This window comes from Ovis canadensis, chromosome 6 (genome assembly GCF_042477335.2).
Source record: "Ovis canadensis isolate MfBH-ARS-UI-01 breed Bighorn chromosome 6, ARS-UI_OviCan_v2, whole genome shotgun sequence".
NCBI classification, from domain to species: domain Eukaryota; kingdom Metazoa; phylum Chordata; class Mammalia; order Artiodactyla; family Bovidae; genus Ovis; species Ovis canadensis.
This window is the reverse complement of record NC_091250.1, coordinates 130,943,567-130,959,470: the sequence shown is the minus strand read 5'-3', so window position 1 is coordinate 130,959,470 and position 15,904 is coordinate 130,943,567. Positions and strand designations below refer to the sequence as shown.

The following is a 15,904-nucleotide window of genomic DNA, read 5'->3' as shown; positions in this document are numbered from 1 at the left end:
TTTATTCACATGACTCATGGGATCCTCCTAAGAACCCTGTGGGTCAGGTGCTGTTTGAGGGATGAGGAAGCTGAGACACAAGAGAGGGTGAATGAGTTGCCCGAAGTCACACCTGGTTCACAAGGATGACAACCAAAACCTGGTTCCGTCCACCCAGATCACCCAGCCTCCGCGGGCACCGTGCCAGAGGAAGACGAGCGGACAGGCCTGGCCCGCAGGGAGCTCCCATGGGAAAGCCAGCCGGGCCAGGGCAGGGGGCGCAGAGGCGTGGCTGCAGGACACCGGGGTTCTCCCTCGCTGCCAACCTGCCGTGTGACTTTGGCAGGACTTCCTTAGGCCTGCGCTTCTACTCCAGTGAAAGAATGTGCTGGAACCACATGACCCTGAGGTTCCTGCCTCAAGGAGTTGAGAACGGCTACAATTCCCCAGTCCCTGCCCCATTTGAAGGGGCCTGCTCAGAGAGGCGGGGCCGGCTCCACTGGGAGGCCGCCAGTGACTGCGTATCGGGCGGACCTCTGGAAGCAGGCCACTCACACTCGCCCTCTGACTCACAGGGACTTGGGAGCAAGGGCCTGTCCACCCCTTTCCGTGGGGAACTTGATGGCGAGCTTCCTAAAGAGGACACGAGGGGGCGGTGGGTGCTGTGATGTTGGGTGGGCGTCTGCCCTGCTGCCCCGGGTGATGGCCTGGAAGGTACGGGGTGCTTGGGGTCAGCACCCTCTCTCCTTCCCTCCCTCTATTCAGCAGGCTATCTGTGGGGTGCCCATTCTGTGCCTGGCTTATGGAAGTCACTGAGAAGGGATTACAACTGCATAATATCAAACACAGCTATTGATCTCAGCTGCTGCTGGGGACCAGCGCGCATTAGCCCATGGGGGCCTCAGAAGTATCTAGAGAGGTGGGGACTGCTCACAGTCTAACAATGCACATGGAGAAGAAACCAGGCTCCCCACGAGGGAGTCAGACCCCCCAAGCCCCCACCCTGACTGGCCAGGCCCTGCCCTCGCCAGGACTAACCACCAGAATTTAATGGTCTCACCCGTGGTGGATGGCACTCGACCACTTCACGGGTGGGGCCCTGATACCCACAGAGGGGCAGGGACTGCTCAGGTCTGCACTGCCTGAGAGGGCCATTGGGTGGAAAAGAGGGCACCTGACCCCTGTGAGCGTCCTTCCATCATCACATCCACTTGTGTTGTGGGCAAAAGGCCCCAGCGGACAGGCTTGGAGTCAGGCAGCTACACAGCCAGCCCAGCCAGGCTTTCCAGGTTGCTAGGGTGTGTGGGGCTGGGGCCAACCGGCCGCATTGCCCTTGGCCGGTTTTCCCCAGGAGCCACTGTCCTCTGGCCTCCCTGCTCCCTGCCGGCCCCTCTTGGGAGTAGGTGGACGCTGCTGGAGGCCGAGGAAGAGTTATGTGCTCCTGCCTCTGGGCTCTGCTCAGAGTTCACAGTTTCTGGGACCAGCCCTCTCTTCTCCGCCACCAGGCCGGGCCAGGTCCAGGGAGTCCACGTTCTGAACCGGCCAATCCTGACCCTCCACATCCACCCCCGAACACCCCTTCCAACAGCACCAGAAACTCACTGGGGTCCCCTTGCTCCCACCCAGGGCCTTCCCTCTGCTGTACCCGGGACCCAGGCCCTCCCTGGGCTGGACCAGGGAGGTTAGTTACTGACGTCACAGAGGACAGTCGGCTCCTGGGGATGGGGGGCTGATGTGGGGTCAGACCACGGCGCCAGCCGGTGCGGCGCTCCGGGACCCTGGGGCAGGCCATCGGGTCGCCGCCGCCGAGCCCTAGATCCGGGGTCAGGAGCGCAGGCTTCGCCCCTCGCCGGGGCAACTGGGCAAACCCTGCCTACCCCCGCTTGCCCCTGCCTCGGTTCTCTTCTGCAAACTGGGGAGGGAGGGAGTTGGCCCTGTGCGGCTCTTTGCACCAAGCTTGCACCTCACCCGGCCGCGCTCCTGGCCCGCTCGTGGGCTCTTGGCAGCCGCCGATGGCCAGGCCGCCAACCATCCAGCCAGGCCGCGCGGACAGCTCCGCAGAGACCCCTACGACTGGGCTGCGGGAGGCCGCAGCGGCGTCGCCCGCCTGCGCATACGCGTGCCGCGCAGCCTGCCGGAACTGTAGTCCCTCCCTGAGGGCGGCAGGTGGCGCCGAGCAAGGAGGAGCGGGGCTCTGGGCCTACATTTCCCAGAGTGCATCCGGTATAGGGGCGGGGTGAGAGGGGCCTCCGGGAGGGGAGGGGCGTGGCTTCGCTGTGGGGCGGGGCCTGCGGGGCGGGGCTGGCGCGCCGAGGGGCTGCGGCGGCGCTGCGGGCGGGCGGGCGGCCGGCCCATCCCGCCGGCCCATCCCGCCTGCAGGCGCTGCACCTGCGGACACGGGCGTCCGGCTGCCGTCCCGCCCCGGCGACCCGACTCAGAGCTGCCGCTGAGATGAGCGCGGGTGAGTGTGCGGGGACCCGGGGCCTCCCCGAGCTGGATCGCGGCGCCGCCAGGGCTGGGATGCCTGCACCTGCAGACGGAAACCGCCCCGCGGCTGCAGCCGACTTGCGCTCCAGGGTCTTTGCAGTATGGCAGGTCAGGCGCGCCCCCCACCCTCGCCCTGTCCCTGCGCCCGGGGACCTATTTCCCCGAGCGCCGCACCGCCTGGCTGCGCTGGGCTCCCTGGACGGCGCCGCTCGTTTGCTTTTCTCCCCGGCGTGTGGGGTCGCAGCAGGGTCCGGGCGAGGGGCGCGCGGCCGCCGTAGACCCTGCGGCGGAGAGGTGTGACACCGGTCGGGGGGTGAGGGCTTGGCGGCAGGGGGGCGCCGCCGTTGTGTGACTCCTGCAGCGCCTGGGTGGGTAGGTGGGTTGGGGGGGGCATCAGGTCGACCCCCCTCCCGGCGCCGTGGGCTCGCCCAGAGCAGACTTGGGGGCTCGGAACCAGCAGTTGGCGTGCCGCCCTCCGCGATGCGCGCGCGTGCTCTCTCCGGCCCCTCGTCCCCTCCACTGCGTACCCAGGCTGCTGCCTCTGGGGCCGCACCCGCAGGGTCTGACAGCCTCTGTGCGGCGCTGGAAAAATCGCACGTCACCACCACCTAGTGCGCTGGGGGAAACTGAGGCCTACCGCTGGGGGGCCTTGCCTCCTGAGAGACTCTGGAGTGACCGGAGCCCCCGTTTTGAGAGCCTTCTGGGCGCCCAGCCCTGGCTGGAGGGTTTGTCCCTACATTCCTCTGCAGGGAGAGGCCATCACCCCATTTTCCAGGGTGTGATCAAAGCTCTCCAGGCTTGAGTCACTTGCTCAGGTCTTGCAGTGGGGCTGGGTTTTGAAGCTGGTGCTTCCTGACTCCTGTGTCCTGCCTTGAGCCCATCTCGCCCGCAGACTATAGTATGGACCCCTGGCCACCCGGCAGAAACCAGAGGAGACAACCATTCCTCCCTGGGGACAGGGAGGCGGGAGGGTAGGGAGCAAACAGGACTAAGGAGGGAGTGTTCCTTTAGGGACCATTTACTGTATGCCGTCTGCTTGGGACCTATGTTTCCCAGGAGCCCCCCACCCAACCACAAGAGGAATCTGTCCCCTCCCCCTCCTAGTTGAGGAAGGAGGGACCACATGGGCAGTGGGAGTTGAGAGAGAAGCTGAGAGCAAATGGCAGGCTGGAGGAGGCAGACTTCTCTAGCAGAGGATTTCTGAAATGGCCAACCTGTTCTTTGGAGGTGGCTGGGGAGCAGGGCACCCCACCTTGGCAGGGCCTCCAGACACATTTATCTAATGGTAGATGTGGGGGGGGTAATGGCAGGGTGCACCAGGTAATTTTAGGCTCTCCTCGACCGTAATTGATCCCTCCGATCTCTCCTGTAATCAGGGGGAGCCTGGAAGGAACCCTGGCATTTCCCCCCTCATTTGTGTTTGCACGGAGCAGGGGTAGGTGGGCACTGGGGTCCCTGAGCGGGGGGACCAGAGGGCAAGGAGACTGGGGTTTGAATCATAGTGTCCACCTGCTGGTCTTGGACACTGCGTGACCGCTTCCTGAGCTTGGCTTCCTGAAAGCAGTATTGTTGCCCCCGTGGAGAAGATGAGGTAATAGTGGGAAATCCCGCACGTAGTGGGTCCTCCCTCGATGGCTTGTGCAGATCGGTGAACCTCAGCCTGAGTCAGTGCAGCTTTTGGAACGGTCAGTGGGCACGCCGTCCCTCCACCTGTCGCTCATGGCCTGGCCTGTGACCTGCACAGCAGTAAAATTTTCACCCACAGCCACGATGGGAGAGAGTAGACGGTGGTCCCTGGTGCCGGACACTTGCGCACATCTGGAAGGTCAGGGGCTTCCCTCATCCACAAGGGCAGGTCCCCTGTCGGCCCTCCCTGGGGAAGGCTGGCATCATCCCAGAGCTGGGCGCCAGCACGTGGCTGGGAGCACGTGGTCCAGTCTCCAGCGGCCCAGACCAGCCGACGGTCAGCGCCTAAGGGGACCTGAACCATGGCCCCGGGTGGGAGGCTCCCCTGTCCTTTATGGCTGTGCAGGCTGCGGGCGTGCCTTCCTTCAGCCTGATAACTCAGGGCACCTTTGAGAGGGCTCTGGTGTGGCCTCAAGACCCCGTGCCTACTTGCTTTTCTGCGCATTCGCTTCAAGTGTTCGGGGAGATGAGGAAGCAGGATGATGAGGCGGGAGGAGCTGGCATTCTGCGTCAGATAAGCCTGGTCGCGCACGCGAGCTGCGTTCTGTTCAGCCACCCGTGGCCCGCTTTCCCCGCCGTATGGAGGGAGCCCCTTCGGCTCTGTGTGCACCGCTGGCGCACACCTGGGCTCTCACGCCTGGCCACTGTGCACGTCTGGCAGGTCAGGGGCTTCCCTCGTCCACAAGGGCACGTCCCCTGACGGCCCTCCCCAGGGAAGGCTGGCGTTGTCCCAGAGCCCAGGTGAGGCCCAGGAGACGACGGTGAGCCTGGTGGTGGTCTCCTAGCGTCCCAGTCCATGCAGTCACGGGGGGCAGGGCAAGGTGAGGCAGAGGGACGAGCCTGAGCCCAGAGGGGCTCCAAAACCAACTCTGCCACCTCTGGGTACCAGGTCTGTGCTTTCTTGGCGCCTGTGTGTCCTGCCTGGGTGGCTACAGGTCTGGTGGGCAGGATTCTCCCAGGTGAGTTTCATGGTGGGGGAGTTGCATTAGTCTGCCAGGGCTGCCGTAACAAGGGGCCCACTGACCATGCAGCTTAAGCAACAGACATGTGTCTTCTTATGCTTCTGGAGGCTGGAGGTCTGAGATGGAGGTGTGGTCAGGGCTGATTTCTTGCGGCCTCTCGCCTCATCTTGCAAGTGGCCATTACCTCCCTGCATCCTCAGGTGGCCTTCCCTCTGTGTGGGTCTGTGTCCTTCTCTCTTCCTAAAAGGACACCGGTCATACTGGATTATGGATTTGCGGGAGGGATGTAGCTCAGCCCAGAAGGGGAGTGCAGGGTGGAAAGCTGTGTGGCAGCTCAGCCGTCTTCTTTTCCCGTGGCTGATGGGTCAGGAACTCGGAGCTGGAAGGGGCCTGGGGGATGCTCCAGTCCTAGCCACCCACCCACACGGAGGGGAAACCGAGCCCCGCAGAAGGAAAGGCAGCCGTCCCGGGGCCAGGAGAGTGTGCGGTAGACGCAGAGCCGGAGCCCCAGTCCTCTGCGGCCTCTGAAACAGAGAAACACATTTCTGATCCAAGGCGGGGCTCTGCCGTCACCGCAGAGACGTCCACCACGGCATCCCTAACAGCGGCAGAAAGTCAGAAACCTGCTGCGTGTATGTGGTGGGGAGCGACGGACCATGGGCCGTGGGTCCTTCGTCCGGTCGACAGATGTTTCCTAAGCCCTACTGTGTGCCCAGTGCTGCCCCAGGCCCGGGGCAGCTGTGGACCAGAGCAAGCAGCTTCGTGTCTCCCTGAACCAGGCCCTCCTGGGGGAGGCGGGTGGTGAGAATGTCCTTGTTACCTGCGTGAGGAGTTTCTCATGTTAGGAGGAAGTGCCTAAGAAAAGCTTCCTTTAGAAAACAGCCAAGGACAAAATGGTGCGTCCCATGCGACCTCCGCGCTATGAAGCGGCTCAGGGGGCAGGCCAGAAGGAAGTCGTCGTGCCGTCCAGGGCGACCCCTCTGTTGGAGGCGGCGAAAGAGCTAGTGCTCCCCCTGCCGGCATCCTTACGCTTCCTGTCACCTTCCCCAGTTTTGTTTTCATTGTGTGCGCTTACCTTTTGCGATGAGGAATCTGAAACAAGAGGGCGTTGGTTCCAGGCGTTGGTTCCCGCGCGAGCTGCTTCCAAAACCCATGACTTTGCAGGGGCCGCTCCTTTGCTCGAATGGAGGTCTCCCAGTTGGCAGCGCATGGATCTTAACACAAGCGCCCAGTTTCCACGGGGGACACCATCTGACTTAGGTGTAGCCGAAGACAAATCATCCTGACTCAGAAATTCATCTGAAATTGCGTCTAAGGAGGATGGTCATTGCCCCGGAACCGGCAGCTCTTGGACAGCCTGGGAATCCTCATCTCCAGACTGTTGGTCCTTCGCATCCGTGGCCACTTCCTAACCCACCACCTGAGATACTTCAATTCTTTCTGGTTTCTGTCCTAAGAAGTGATTTGGGGGCAGTCGGCATGTTCTCTGGACCCAAGTCCTGACTTGGGTGAACTCTTGGAAAGCCCAGTCTCACTGTCTCAGCAAAGGGAGTGTGACCCACACTCTGGACAAGTCGCCAGTCAGACACCCTGACCCTCCAGAGTGTCAGCTGTCTTGTGGGAGAGCTGTGAGCCGGCACGAGGCAGTCAGCAAGTCTGGTGGTGCACGGAGCTGGCGGGGTGGCGTGGAGCCTCTGGGAGGGGTCTGTCCTGCTGGTGGGCCTCAGGGCCAGGCCAGCTGTCAGGACCCTGAGCTGCTTGGATGCCCGACTCTGGTCCCCGGGTCAGAAGGCCCGTGCACTGCAGACACGGGCTCTTCCTTGGGCTCAGATTCCAGCTCTGCCGCCTGCTAGCACAGGATCCTCGGACCTCTCTGAGCCTCTGATGCTACCTCTTCTGGGATCTCCATAGGGACCGAGGGTCCCAAGCGCCTGGTATGCAGGAGAGGCTCAGTTCAGTTCAGTTCAGTCACTCAGTCATGTCCAGCCTTTTGCGACCCCATGGACTGCAGCACGCCCGACCTCCCTGTCCATCACCAACTGCTGGCGCTTACTCAAACTCATGTCCATCGAGTCGGTGATGCCATCCAACCATCTCATCCTCTGTTATCTCCTTCTCCTCCTGCCTTCAATCTTTCCCAGCATCAGGGTCTTTTCCAATGAGTCAGTTCTTCTCATCAGGTGGCCAAAGTATTGGAGTTTCAGCTTCAGCATCGGTCCTTCCAATGTATATTCAGGACTGATCTCCTTTAGGACGGACTGATTGGATCTCCTTGCAATCCAAGGGACTCTCAAGAATCTTCTCCAACACCACAGCTCAAAAGCATCAATTCTTTGGCACTCAGCTTTCTTTGTAGTCCAACTCTCACATCCATACATGACTACTGAAAAACCATAGCTTTGAATAGATGGACCTTTGTTGGCAAAGTAATTTCTCTGCTTTTTTAATGTGTTGTCTAGGTTGATCATAACTTTTCTTCCAAGGAGGAAGTGTTTTTTGATTTCATGGCTGCTGGAGAGGCTGGAGAAACAGATAAAATAGTTGGGACAGGAAGACTCGGGTTGGTATTCAGATGGCAGCTCATGTTTCCTGGTGATCGTGTGGTCTCGCGAGCTGCTGTGGGCCCCAGTCAGCGGGTGCCAACCCGCCGGGCTGCCTCTGGCCGCTCAGACTCAGGCAGAGCAACCCGAGCGCCGCGTGTTTGTTTACCCAGGGATGTTTCCGTCGCCACTGTCTCTAGGGTGTCAGGCAGCACCCTGCTTCAGTGTTGGTGCTGTGGCTCATGGGGCCCCCCCTCAGGCCCTGCTCTGCCGAGGGCTTCTCAGGGCTTCTCAGGATTGCCGGGGTGTCCCCACCCATAGATGGGGAGGTGGACGCCCAGGAGGGCGTCGGGCACCACACCCCACCACTGGTGAATGAGAGCTGGATTTGAATCCTGGTGTGTCCAGCCAGGGGTGGGGGTGCGGGCGCCGTCTGTCTGTCCCCCTGCATCATTAGGGGCTGCGTTGGTGACCTCATGGCGTGTGGCTGGGTGTTTGGGGTGCATGAGGCTTGATCCCCTGGGGGCCTCACGATGACGCTTTCTGGTGACAGCGTGGGGCGGGGAGTCACAGCCGATGTCCTCACCTGAGCCGAGGAGCCTGGCCTCGTTCCACCGTGTGGCACCTGCCAGCGTGGCTGGGAAGGCAGGGCCAGCCCCAGCCCAGCCCTGTCTGCTCCTGAGGACGGGCCCTGCCTCTCCAGTGTGCTCCTGTCCAGGGTCGTGGCTCGGCCCCAGGGATCCACCTGGGGATGGACTGCTCAGACCAGGAGAGGGTCACATGCCTCCCTGTAACCTCGACCCCTGGCCCTTGCTGTCCCCTCTGCCGGGCCCTTGGGGTCTTCTGGAGCTGACCGCTCCTGATGGAGGAAGCATTCACGGCCATCCCAGGCTTCTCCAGCTCCAGCCCCACCGGCATCAACCGTCCCGGTAATGTCTGAGCTCCCCAGACTCTTAGGCCCACCTGCCGGACCTCTGTGTGACCTTGGGCCGGCTGACTTCCCTCTCTGGGCCTCAGTGTACCAGTCTGAAAAAACAAAGGCCACCGCCATTCTCAGGGGTGTGACCTGCTTTCTTCTGACCTCCTGCCCCCGCCCCTGCCCCCCACTGCAGAGTTTGAGGCTTAGCCATCATCGGTTCAGAGAAACACGCCGTGTGAGCCGTGAAGTCTTAGATCACCCTTCTGGGCCACGTGGACCTCATCTGATGGTTTCATGGCAGGAAGCACGTTGCCCTTCATGCCGAGGGGACCTGTTGGTTAAGGGCCTTTCTCCGCAGCCTGCCAGGGAAGCCATCTCTGAGGACATCTGCCTGGTATCCGAGCCAGCAGAGCAGCTGAGTCCGAGTTCAGGGGAAGGCCTGGGGAGGGAGAGATGTGCTCTGACCCCTGCCAGCATCTCCTACCCTGGGCGGGGACAGGGGGGCTTCCAGGCTAGTGGGGAGCCGCACCCAGGCTGAACCAGTTCTGTTGCAAAGTGATGTATTAGGGGATTTCGTGTGCCATGTTGCCTCGGCTGGAGATTTCTAAGCAACAAGGGAGGTGGTCTTGCTTGATGCCTTGAGGGCTTTGGGGTCAGAACACCTGAGTGCCAGTCCCAACTGCCACCTGCTAGGGTCCCAGCTACCAGGTTGCACAACTGCTCTTTGCCTCGGTTTCCCCACCTCTCACTTGGAGGTAATGGGCTGTGGGGCCAGGGGCCTGGGGTGGTTTTTTTGTTGTTACAGCTGTCCCAGGGCTCAAGGCAAAGCCTGCAAGGTCCGCTGTGGCATCAGCTAGCATGGTCAGCCGTTTCACTCCTCTGTCTCTGTTGCTGGTTCTCTTGCCTGCCCTGCCCAGCCCACCTGATGCTGTTTTACACTCCCTGCCCAGTGCCGGGGTCAGGAGAAGCCCAGTCCCTGGAGAGCCGTCTGCTCCCAGGTTCTGAGTGGCGTTTTGGGCTTCAGCCCCAACTCAGTCCTGCGAGGCTGTTCTCAGCGCGCGCACAGGGGCTCCACCTGGCCCCCTGCACAAAGTGGGCACACTGGGATGGCCTAGGTTTGGGTTTCTTCACGCACAGAACGAGGGGTTGGAGAGATCCGGCTACCTGACTCCAGCCAGCTCCCAGTGGCCCCGCCGTGCACACCCGCCGGGCTGAGCCGAGTGGATCCCCCTCCCGAATCCTCACAGGCTGCCTCGAGTCAGGGCTCCGTGAACAGCCTCCAGTGGAGGATGGACAATGGATGGAGCTCAGGTCCCCGCTTCATGCCCAGCGCCCCCCCCCAACCCCGCTTTGTCTGTTTGCCCTCATCCTGGTTGAGGACTCATGGTCAGGCCTCTCTGACCTGCTGCTCTGACCTCCTGCTTCTGCTTGGACATCAGGGGCCCCAGGATCTTGCTGGAAAATGGCATCTCCAAGGCCCTGGTTAGTGCTGCAGTTGGGCATGAAGTTCCAAGAAGCAAGAATTATAAGGACCACCCCGTGGCCCCCCATGTCAGTTTGGTGACCAGACTGTCAAATGCTCCCAAGGGGCCCACCCCCACCTTTGTGTTCTGAGTGATGAGGCTGAGGCTGCAGGGGGTTTACCTGGGAGGTGGTCCCAGGAAGCAGAAGGGGGAGGGCTGGGGCGTGGAGGCGGGGAGCCGTGGGGCATTCGGATGGGTGGGTGGCCACTGCAGGCTGTGGGGGTTCAGTCCTGCTCGGGGACCGTGCAGAACGCTCCTAAGAACCAGTGAGACCCTGGGGCCTTTGTTGTCCTGGACTGGGGGTGGGGGGTGGCTGGTCCTGGGATCGTGACCGCCCCCCCCAAACACACACACACACTGCAAGGTGTGACTGTCCGCAGCCATGCAGGGGAGCCCTGAGGCGGGGTGAGGGTGGGTATCACCACACAGCCGCTGTGCCCCAGAGGGCCCACGGGTCCGGATACGGCCCAGCGTCAGCCTTTTGGGGCCACCGCTGTTTCCAGCCTCAGTCCTGTCGGGGGAACCTCTCATGCCTGCCATCGGCAGCCCCTCGAGGGCTAAAGGCTGTCCTAGAATGCCTGTTCACTTGGTTTATTGAGCACCTACTGTGCACATTTGAAAGGACCCTGATGCTGGAAAAGATTAAAGGCAGGAGGAGAAGGGGACGACAGAGGAGGAGATGGTTGGATGGCATCACCGGCGTGATGGACAAGAGTGTGAGTAAACTCCGGGAGTTGATGATGCTTGACAGGGAGGCCTGGCGTGCTGTGGTCCATGGGGTCGCAAAGAGTCGGACACGACTGAGCGACTGAACTGACTGCGCAGAGCTCTGTCCTCGCCAGTGATTCCCCCAAACGGGTGTGTTTTCTCCTGCCACCTTCTCTCTCCCTCCCCACGCCCTGATGCTGGAATTCCTCCTCCCAGAACCCAGAACGCCCAAGACCCTTGCCTCCATCCTCAGGACCAGTGGACAGGACCTGGAGCCGGGGGCTCAGGAGAGGCTGTGTGCCTGCTCCTAGCTGCTGTGTGGCCTGCAGGTGGACACTGCCCCTCTCTGAGTTGCTTCATCTCTGAGTAATGGCCCCCGCGGATGCCCCTGGCCTCATCCCCAGACAGGCTGGATATGTTACGCACATGGCAAAAGGGACCTTGAGGATGGGATTAAAGAGACCTCGCAGTTGGGGGGTTCCAGGGGGGCCTGTGCTGTCTCGAGGAGCCTGCGAGGGAGGAGGCAGGAGGGTCAGAGAAGAGGGGAGGCGATGGCAGACGCAGAGGTCGGAGAGGAGATGGGATGTGGCACGGCTGGCTTTGAGGATGCGGGAAGGGCGGCCTCAGTCTGTAAACTGAAGGGCTTCTGGAGCCACCGCGTGACTCAGTGCCACCGCCTGCCCCTCAGGCTGCCTCTGCCTTCGAGGGGGTCTACTGAGCACCTGTAAGGGGCAGTGTCACCGGGAGAGTGCAGTCTGACACCCCCGGAGTGCGGGGACGCGGGGCAGCAAGGCTGAGCTGGACCCGGGCACTCACGTGGGAGAGGTGGCCAGCACACACAGGGGCGGAGGTCACGGAGGATCAGCAGACCGTCCAGGGTGGCCAGAGCTAGCCAGTCACCCAGGAAGGGCCGGACCAGGCAGCGAGGGGGCCATTGGGCTGGGCAAGGGCTGTGAGCCCAGCGCAGGATGTCAGGCCAGGCAGCAAGGGGGCCGTCGGGCCGGGCCAGGACCCGGACGGCACCTTCCTGCTGCTGCTCTGGCCGTGGCACGCTTCTCGCCGGCTGCCCGCATCCCACCGTTCTCCTCCAGCTCTGAGCCTGGCCGCTTCTGCCAAGCGTTTGAAGCGTAGCCATGGGGTTCAGGGCTACAGGCACCGGTTCCCTTGAACACACCCCTGATGTGCCTCGGAAATCAGGAAATGTGATCTGTGTGCAAAAGCCCAGCGTCCAGCCAGGCGCCTCCCTGGCTGCCTCTGCCGGGCATGGGGTGTGGCCCGGGCCTGGGGCACACGCGGAGCGTGACCACAGGGCAGGTCCGCCTGCTGAGGACCACGGGTGGCCCTGCCAGGGCTCCCCAGGGCCACCTCCGGCTTCCCTCGGGCAGGGGTCCCTGCTAGACCTCAGTGTCGCCGGACCTCTCTTTCCTGCCAGGCCCTGTCGTCACCCCGCCTCACTCTTTCCCCTCCGGCAGAGCCTGGACTGCACCCCCCCCCCGGCCCCGCCCCGCACCTGCTGCATGAGAGCTTTGTTCTGCCCTTGCCCGGCCACCTCGCCTTCTTCCGTCAGCCCCCGCCCCCTGACCTGACCCCCCAGATTCCTTCTCTGAGCACCTCAACAGCTGACAGCCTCTGAAAAGGAGCTGAGAGGAATTAAAATCACCGGCGACAGTGCACATACCGAGCCCCGAAGCGGGCCCCTTTGGGGGACACCCTGCAGCCCAGGGCAGGGTTTTCTAGGAGCTGCCCAGGGTTCCAGGAGCTGGTGCCCAGGGAACGGGGCTGACAGAGCGGGGAGGCAGTCCCCGATACTGGGTCATCCAATGGGAAGGGGGCTGCTGGTGTGAAGCTCTGTAAACCTCGGGGCTAAAACAGCAGGAAGTATTCTCTCCTAGTTCTGGAGGCCTGGAGTCCAAAATCCGTGTCACTGGGCTGAAGCCAAGTCTCGGTAGGGCGGGGCCGCCTCCGGAGGTGCTGGGGGAGTCCCCTGCCCATCTCTCCTCAGCTGCCGGAGGCTGCCAGCACTCCCTGGCTTGTGGCCGCCTCACCTGCACCTCCAGGCCAGCGTCTCCAGCACCTTCAGATCACCCGCCGCCCCGTCCGAGTGTGTGGGCCGGTCTCCCTCCGCCTCTGTCTCTGAGGATACTGGCGGGTGCGCTTGGGGCCCATAACCCAGGGTGACCCTCCCATCCCAGGGTACTTACCTGTATCCCATCTGCAAAGACCAACCACCTCATTTTTTAGCCATATGATGTCACACCCACAGGTCCTAGGGAGACTACCCAAGTATATTGTTGGGGGGCATCATTTGGCTTTCCCAGGCAGCTTCTCGAACATTCTGTTTCTGAGACTGAAACCTGTTTTTTCCCCTCCTTGAGGGGTCTGTGGAAGATCCGAGGGTTAGAGTAAAGACCTCTCAGAGGATAAAAATTGTACGTCTCAAGTCAGTCGATCGTAAACATCCCACAGTCCCCAGAGCTGATGGCCTCAGGGGCCTCTGACTATGGGTGTGTGCAGTCTCTTGGAGCAGCTAGGCCAGATACATTGAGCCTTAAATACGTTCATGCCTTCAGTAGAAAGCGGTGGCTCTCTGGAATCTTCTGAAGAAGGGTTCTGAAGCACAGATATGATTGGTGCCTAAAAACTGCAGGGGTCACAGGCTCTGCAGGGTGAGTGTCCAGCCAGATGCTGAGTCAGGAAATTACTGTCCGTCTGTCTGTCTGTATGTAGCAGCTGTTCTCCAGCTTTGAGGGCTTAGGACCCCTTCACTCAAAATTACTGGGGACCCCAAAGAGCTTTTGTTTAAGTGCATTGTATTTATCGATATTTGGTGTATTAGACCGGAGAAGGCAATGGCACCCCACTCCAGTCCTCTTGCCTGGAAAATCCCATGGGTGGAGGAGCCTGGTGGGCTGCAGTCCGTGGGGTCACTAAGAGTCGAATATGACTGAGGGACTTCCCTTTCACTTTTCACTTGCATGCACTGGAGAAGGAAATGGCAACCCACTCCAGTGTTCTTGCCTGGAGAATCCCAGGGACGGGGGAGCCTGGTGGGCTGCCGTCTATGGGGTCGTGCAGAGTCAGACACGACTGAAGCGACTTAGCAGCAGCAGCAGCAGTGTATTAGACAGGGCTTCCCTTGTGGCTCAGTGGTAAAGAATCTGCCTGCCAATTCAGGAAATGCGGGTTCGATCCCTGGATCAGGATAATCCCCCTGGAGAAGGAAATGGCAGCCCACTCCAGTATTCTTGCTGGGAAATCCCATGGACAGAGGAGCCTGGTGGGGTCATAAAAGGTCGGACACGACTGACTGAACAACAAGTGTATTAGACGTTAAAATGGAGAATTTTTAAGCATATTTAATTCATTGAATAAGGAAAATAGCCCGTTGTGTGTTAACTGTGAGTGTCTTCAGGAAACAGACTGGCCTTGCTTTACAGCTGTGCAAACCTCATTATCGTCTGCCTTCATAGGCGGCGGCGGGAGCCTGTGTCCTGTCTGTGTTCAGTCAGTGGTGATGCCACGTGTTACGGGGCTTCGGGCAAACTCCAGCGTACATTTGGGAGGGAGAGGGGACGGTGGAGGAAAATAACATCTCGGTCTTACTATGAACACGGCTTCAACCCGGCCTGCGCCCTGCTTGCATCCTGGGGACCCCAGTGTTCCTAGACCACACTCGGAACTGGTGATAAAAGATGAAGTGTTATGCAGTCATTAATATGATTGTCAAGGAGGAGTACAAGGCATGTGTCTGCACTGGTGATGAAGACTATGGGGTCTGCAATTTTATGCACAGTGTCGTCTACAAAGCAGGCGGAAAACACATTGAAATGCAAGAGTTATGGGCAACTCTGCCTTCTTTTTTTCTTCTGATGCTTGGCTGTTTTATTTTCCCAGCTTCTTCATTTTAAGGATGTGCAGGGGGTGGGGGTGGGGGGTAGGCTTGTGCTCAGTATTGGTCTCAAGAGGCTTGAGTGGAGAGCAGCTGTCTGACCCCCTGGCACCAGCCGGCTCCTGCTCCAGGGACCAGACGGCGTTCTTTCTCTATTTTGGGAGGTGGACTCTCATGTGGCTCTAGGCCTTTGAGTGGCACCGACATGATGCAGGGATTTGTGTGTGTGTGTGTGTGTGTATACTCTTGGGATAACGTCATCTACTGTTAGAAGCAAGAGAGCAGTTTCTGTGGGCTCTGGAGCAGGTTTCACAGTGGCCGATGAAGAGTTGGGGGCTGGTCTGAAATTCAGCGTCCCCTGCAGAACTTGCCCGGCCCTGGCAGGGCTCCAGCGGAGAGCTAAATATAACCTGGGTGTGTGCTGGCAACCTCGGGCACCCCAGCCCCCAGCTGGTGGCGGAGCTGAGCCCACGGGAGCAATTGATTTGTCTAATGGAGCTCAGTGTCTGCCATTTGTCGGGCATCTGGTCCCTGCGGGCGGGTGGAGAGGTCATCCAGGACCCGTCTGGAATGCCACAGAGCCTGGCGGGGCAGGGATTCTTGCTCCTGATTTTCAGATGTGTGGGGACGGCAACTGGGCTAAGACGGGAGGCAGGACCCATGGTCACATGGCTGGTGAGCGGGGAGGTGCTCCGAGCTGGGAGCACCCCCATGCCCCTCCCCCCTAGGGGGCACGTGTCTCGCTACTGGGTCTTCTGATCTGAGGACTGTGGTCACATGTTTCCGAGGGCTCTGGCATCACTGGCGGCAGAGAATGGTGGTAATGATCATCGTAACGCCCCACACAGCATCCCTGCTCGGGTCCTTCCGATGCTGCAGGAGTGGTCTCCGTGACTGCCCATTTCACAGGTGGGCACACAGAGGCCAAATGACCTTGAGAAACCCGCTCCAGGGACCCGGCTGGTGGCGGGAGCTCCTCCAGATCCCGGGCTCTGCTGAGCTGCGTCCTCTCTCTGATAGAAATGTGGGTCAGCTGGCTCCCCGAGCCCAGCAGAAGCCCTGCTCCAAGCGCCTCTGTGCATCTGTGATTCTCCTCCACGTCTCACCTTGTAAACTGGGGGCCTGCCTGCTCTCTCCAGCTCCTCCCACTGGCCTGGGGCATCATGGGACAGGATGATGTCATCACCCTTGGAGGGGGCGGCAGAGTGGGG

The 15,904-nt window shown here is 60.9% G+C and overlaps 1 protein-coding gene across 11 annotated transcripts in view; it reads left to right on the top strand.

The window, feature by feature from the left end:
* Positions 1-2,270: 2,270 nt before the first annotated feature.
* Positions 2,271-15,904, top strand: part of ABLIM2 (actin binding LIM protein family member 2) — a 167,770-nt gene continuing 154,136 nt past the window's right edge. For 9 of the 11 annotated variants that reach the window (XR_011257883.1, XR_011257885.1, XR_011257884.1 and 6 more), the window contains exon 1: positions 2,278-2,440. Coding sequence is in view for 3 of the 11 variants with exons in the window: in XM_069594811.1 (XP_069450912.1) it covers positions 2,431-2,440 (10 nt within the window). In the remaining 8 variants the exon portion in view is untranslated. Of the gene's footprint in view, positions 2,441-15,904 lie in introns of all 11 variants that reach the window. The other 2 variants (XR_011257882.1, XM_069594821.1) reach the window with 2 other exon arrangements.